This window comes from Simochromis diagramma, unplaced genomic scaffold (assembly GCF_900408965.1).
Source record: "Simochromis diagramma unplaced genomic scaffold, fSimDia1.1 OVJJ01000413.1, whole genome shotgun sequence".
Lineage (NCBI taxonomy): Eukaryota > Metazoa > Chordata > Actinopteri > Cichliformes > Cichlidae > Simochromis > Simochromis diagramma.
The window spans coordinates 2480299-2486361 of record NW_024386948.1 but is presented as its reverse complement, the minus strand read 5'-3'; the positions used below and the strand labels follow the sequence as shown (position 1 = coordinate 2486361).

General features: G+C 41.2%; 1 protein-coding gene across 2 annotated transcripts; it reads left to right on the top strand.

Annotated features, from left to right (window-relative positions):
* The first annotated feature begins 396 nt into the window (after positions 1-396).
* On the top strand, positions 397-1999 carry LOC120737603. Of its 2 annotated transcripts, XM_040038404.1 has the most exons (3): positions 397-695; positions 912-967; positions 1135-1999. In XM_040038404.1, exons 2-3 carry the CDS (start codon positions 953-955, stop codon positions 1984-1986), a joined length of 867 nt encoding a protein of 288 aa, XP_039894338.1. In that variant the 5' UTR covers positions 397-695; positions 912-952; the 3' UTR covers positions 1987-1999. The 2 variants fall into 2 exon arrangements, with proteins under 2 accessions (XP_039894338.1, XP_039894339.1); XM_040038405.1 differs by lacking the exon at positions 397-695 and having other exon boundaries at positions 769-967.
* Positions 2000-6063: the final 4064 nt, after the last annotated feature.

Sequence of the window (6063 nt, the reverse complement as noted above, 5' to 3'; positions counted from 1 at the left end):
TATTGCACTTTGAACTTGAACTGTGTTGTCTGTTTATTGGAGATTGTACTACTTGAATTCATTATCCTGGTAATATAACACATTAATTCTCCATTTGGAATCAATATAGTATATAATACAGTATCTGTCTATCCATCTATATAGCTATTGAATTGAACTGGAGTGAATGGAAGAGAATTAAATAATGGATTTCATGTTCATGTTTATCTATGTTGTAACAGTGACGACTTGAGACATCTGTTTGGCACTATATGAAGAGAATTAAATAAAATTTAATTGAAAATGATATTAACTGTATTTATACATTTTATATTTTTGGATGAGACACTGTCAGTGTGCTGTTATATAACTCAGGTATTTTTAAGGCCTGACTGGTGGCATTGGTGCCCGTTGCTTTACTGTGCTGTTGGATGTGTATGTGGGCTATCCCTTGTACCTGACATTTGACTGGGCATCACTGTGTTGCTATGGTATGATCCTGGTAGTTGTTGTTAATAAAACAATAACAAATTCAAATTCAAACATTGCTGCATTCTTCTGTCACTGAGGATTCCAAACCTGCACTCAGTCTCCTCATTACTTTGGTACTGAACAGACAAACTTTGGAGCTCCTGCAAACTTTATTCAGAAACTGCAACTATTTTACACAAATCTGCGACTGACAACAAGCACAGAGACTTCAAACAATCACTGAAGTAAGGACTGAAAGATTTACTTTTAAACAATAATGATTAAGACCTTTTTCATAAGGTTGTTTTCCCTTGATTGCCAGCTGTTACTGTTTTTATCTTCATATCTTTCATATTTGTCCACCTAAACAATGCTTTAATGATACAGTTTGAGAAGTTTGATATGAATTTATCCAACTGACTTGAAAATGAAACTGACAACTGTCCTGTAATCTTACACAGAGAAACCAAATCCTGCGTCTTTGCCTTGACAGACGCCTAAAATGGCTCGAGCTGTGGTAAGTTACCCTTCACTGTGTCTGTTTCTAAACATTCAATCGTGTGAATTTTTAAAGAAAAATCCAACAACAACAATAATAATATGTAACAGAGCAAAACGTCAGATGACTTGAATGTTCCTCTGCAACACAAGATCCCTTTGGCTCAAAGTCTGCCTCCTCCACAGGCAAAGGAGAAGCTCCCACACTCATCCAGTGGAGACTGTTGTGCTCTGGACAATGAAGTTCCCGCTTTCATGTTCAGACCTATCAGCGCACCTACATGTGAGCTCCCAAGTCCACCACCTGCTGATGCCAGCTTTCATTCAAAGGACACAAACAAGATCATTCACCCGGATTTGAAAAATGATCGTTCATCCCTGGATGATGAAGTGACGTTTTTCATGTGTCCTACTGATGTTCCTCTGCCTCCGAGACCTCCACCCACTGCAGAGTTACGTCTCTGCAGAAAGCGAAGATATTCTGCTGTTTTTTCTGTGGAGGATGAAGAGGAACATTTGATGCCCAAACGCATGAGGCTGATGAGTTCTGATGTTCCAGTTTCTTCAGTTCCTCCACCTGCTGATGACAGCTTTCAATCAAAGGACACAAACAAGATCATTCATCCAGATTTTAAATATGATTGTTCATCCCTGGATGATGATTTGGCCTTTTTAATGTCTCCTCTGCCTCTGACACCTCCACCCATTGCAGAGTTAGGTCTGGGCAGAAAGCGCAGATATTCAAACGTTTTTTCTTTGGAGGATGAAGAGGAACATTTGCCTCAGCCTAAACGCATGAGGCTGATGACTTGGGATGTCTCTAAGTCTCCAGCTGCTGAAAAGAAGTATGTTTGCTTTACGTGTCCTGAAGATAAGAGGTCTGAGTTACCTCTCAGCTCCCCCCAAGGCCATCCACCATCACCGGTCAATAATAATGACACTGACCAGTGTACCATTCTGCTGCCTCCTGAAATCCCAGTACCTCCAAGTCCTGCCCCTGTTGGAGTTCTAGAAACTGTTGATTTTCCTTGTGTTTAAATTTAAATAAGTGTTTGTAATAAATTTTTGAGCAAATACATGTTGAGATGATTCGGTTGCTTATGATGGTTATAATTATCCAAACAGTATTATTCCTAAATAAGATCTTTACTTTTTCTACTTATTTTCTCCATGAACTATTTTGAAGATCCACTCATATCATGACAGTATGCTTATTCTCAGTAGAGTGTATAGCCACATCTGAAGACAGAATAAATTAAAGTCACTCATTAACAACTTACCACATACGCCGGAGCTGAATTCAAGATGTAAGCAGACGTTTCACAGATATCTTGGTTGTCTTTCCATTTCCTACACTAACAGTATCCTGAGAATTGTCTTATACAGCTGATATAAAGGTGAAATTTGATGACTTAATCTAAGCATCATCAGCTTAAATGCAAATGAATCCACTGTACTTGAGGTAACCTAACACTGACCATGAACGCCACAATCACTGTGCGCCAGTCCAACACAGTGCTTTACTGTGAACTCACCACAGTACTGCAAACTAAAGTGTTTATCTTCCAGTCCAATCCAATCCCTCTTTATTGAGAAAGCACTTTAAAAAACCCAGGACAAAACCAAAGTGCTGTACAGTAAATGAGTTAAGAACAATAGAATAAAACATAACAGTAAGAAAATAAAACACATAATACATAAAAAATGTAAACAGCCCTATATTTAAAAACAAGATAAAACAGCAAAAATAAACTAAAAAACTCAAACTAAAAACCAACATCTTACAAGGTGTCAAAGGTCAGGGTGAAGAGATGAGTTTTCAGGAGTGATTTAAGAACAGGCAGAGAAGAAGCCTGTCTAATCTCTAAAGGCAGATCGTGTCACAGTTTCAGAGATGCTACAGCAAAAGCACGATGTCCTCTAAGTTTGCGCTCAGTCCTGGGAACATTCAGGAACAGCTGATCAGCTGACCTGAGACAGCGGGTGGGTTTATAAGACTGTGGCAGCTCAGAGAGTTAAGATGCAGCTAGGTCAAGGAGAGCTTTAAAGGCAAATAAAAGAATTTTAAAATGAATGCCAAAAGAAATGGGCAGCCAGTGAAGTGAAGCTAAATTAGGGGAGATGTGCTCAAACCTTCGAGTGCCAGTTAAAACACAAGCTGCAGCATTTTGCACCCTCTGTAAACGAGTAATGCATGAAGCACTGATCCCTATATAAAGTGCATTACAGTAATCCAGCCGAGTGCTAACAAAGGCGTGGATAACTGTCTCAAAGTGCTGCCGTGAAATAAATGTCTTTATTTTATCAGCTGCCTGAGCTGAAAGAAGCTTGATTTTACCACTGCCTTAATCTGACTGTCAAGCTTCAGGTCAGAGTTCACTTTGACCTCCAGGTTTGTCACAGCTGGTTTAACGTACTGTGCCAAGGTATCTAAATACACATTGGGGGTCTCAGTAGGGCTATCAAGAGATTTGAACCCTGGTGGAGGAGACCTTCTCAATAAAAAAGTGTTTAAAAAAACGTTTACAGGCTGCAGACGAGGCTGCAGTCAGTATGTGGTGCACTAAGAACAGAGTTAATGGTTTTAAATAAAACATGCAGGTTGCGACAGTTTGACGAAACAATGTCAGATAAGTGTTGTCTTTTGGTATCTTTTACAGTTTTTTGATATTGATGCCAACAGTCCTTTAGCATCTGGAATGACACTTGTAGCTTGTTTCCATTCACGCTCAGCTCGACAGCACTTGCGTCTGACAGCCTTCAGCCAGGGGTCAGATTTAGTTTTAGGCTGCCTGGTTCTTAACGGAGCCACAGTGTCCAAAGCAATCTGGTAGGTGGAATAAAACCATGAGCTCAGTTCCTCAGTCTGGCTGCACAAAAACTCTGGGATTTTACAGTTCTGCTTAAAAACTGTTAAAAACTGCTCAGCAGTGGGTCAAAAATACGACAGCGGCGAGCAGCAGCGCGGTTTAACTGAGGTACGGGCAAGAGGAACTTGAAGCATCACAGGACTGTGGTCAGAAAACACAGCATCACAAATCTCTACGTTAAAAACAGAAAAAACAGAAGAACCATGAGATAAAACAAGATCAAGTGTGTGTCCATGTTCATGTATGGGATTGACTGAATAACACAAAGTTAGAATGCTTAGTCTGTTTTTTAGGCTATTTCACAATATGAAAATAAATAACTTATTAAAACAGATCATATACACATCCAATAACTAAGTGAAAATGGTTGTTTTTGTTTTTTTATTTGCTAATAAAAGTGTCAGTGCAGTCAACCATCGTTTTTGTCCTCGTGCATTAGTTTTGATTTAGTTATCAAGTAAAATTTAATAGTAATTTTTTTACTTTGATTTTTGGGATGTAGGATGATCATTTTCATTTCTGTCTAACGCTGTGACATCTTCTTGTTCCAGCATGATTTCTTTCTCATTTACATTTGATGGGTTTTCAAGGTGTTCCATTAACATTACATCTTATTTATTATAATTTTATATGTGCGTGACTTGGGGCATGAACCAGAAATATGCAAGCCTCGTGGAGGTTTTTTGTCTCTAAATGATCAAAATTAAAAATCTCGGTATCATCGGGACCTCGTCCATCTAGTCGAGGAGCTGACCGCGGTCTAGACTACACTAAGCGGCAGCAGTGTACTCCTAGTATGTACAATGCATCACTATGAGACATAAATGCACACTTAGTGTGATGTATTCTTAACAACTTTGAATAATGGAGTATGAAGTGAGAGGCATTTAATGAACTGGAAGTGCTTCTCTGAGCCCTCACACACCCAAGACAGATTAGGAAGAGAGGGGAACCACCTTGCTGCATGAGTAGCTCCGCGGTCAGGTTGACTTCCACATGGTTTGCTGGGGACGCTGCCAGGGAGGAGAATGTCAATTTTAAAAGAGCGTCTCGTTCCTCTGGGCTGGAGGGTGGCGGATAAAGCTTTGGTGCATTACCGTGAGGCGAAGGCCATCCATCACAGCTTTGTGTGTGTGTGTGTGTGTGTGTGCACAGTATCTGCATGTGCTGACTGCATGCAGGTAGTGCTGCACTCCTCTAGGCTGTGGTTATAGGAGTGGATGAGGGTGGGGAGTGCTGGGCCTGGTGGATAGATGCGGATCCAGAGCATCTGGAGACAAGGACTCTCACTGGTGTTGAGTGGGGGCAGGTTATTTATTCAGCTGGGGGTCGTGGGAATACTTGAAGCATCTTCCCGCTGATGAAGAACTGTTGCTTTCAGTTACATTGCAACGTGGTGGCACATATTTGGTGTCAGAGGCTGCTTTGTCTTGCACCACACATAGCTATAATAACACAGAAAGAGACCTGCACACATGCTTATACCATACATTTACACACAGAACATATAATTTAATATTCATGGGTAGCTGGGGTTTCTCAACAGATTTAAGACTCAGCAGTAGACAAGACGGTGCAACACTTTGTCTCCCACTTGAAAATACCAAGTTAAAAAATATATATATTTTGGACATAAATGGCTGTGAAAGCAGCTCAGAGCTAAATTTATATGCGCATAATTTGCAGAACCTTTTGTATTTTCGCTTCTGTTGGAGGTGATCCACTCAATACAGAAGCACACAAGTGCAGAGGCGCTTCTCCTTCTTGGCAAGGTGCTGCGAGAGAGAGAGAGAGATACTGTAGTTTGACCTGCTGAACTTGTGCTGCTTAGCATACCATGCTCTCTGGGGCTAACATACAACACCCATGCAAATTCTGTTCCCGCACAGCCCCACGCCCCCTCTTGTTTCCATAACAACCGAAGGTGCGGGAGAAAGGCCTCGGCCTGGGTGGGAGGACACCTGGGGGACTAAAACCTGTGCGTGTGCGCGTCCACAGCTCCAACAAGCAGGTCTGTACATGCAAAAAAACGAAAGAACATAAACTAAACGCAACGCGTGCAGGTGGAGTTGTGCACGCCCACCCACTCATCCAGCTACTCTTGTTGTTATCCCTTCCCCAGGTGGGTTAGAATTGGAGGCAGGTGGCGCATGCTCCCCAGTCCCCATCCTCTAAGGTGTTATTACTGTTACAAATAATCCCATGATGACGCCAAGTCCAAACTGTATCAAAAATAAAGCGGGGA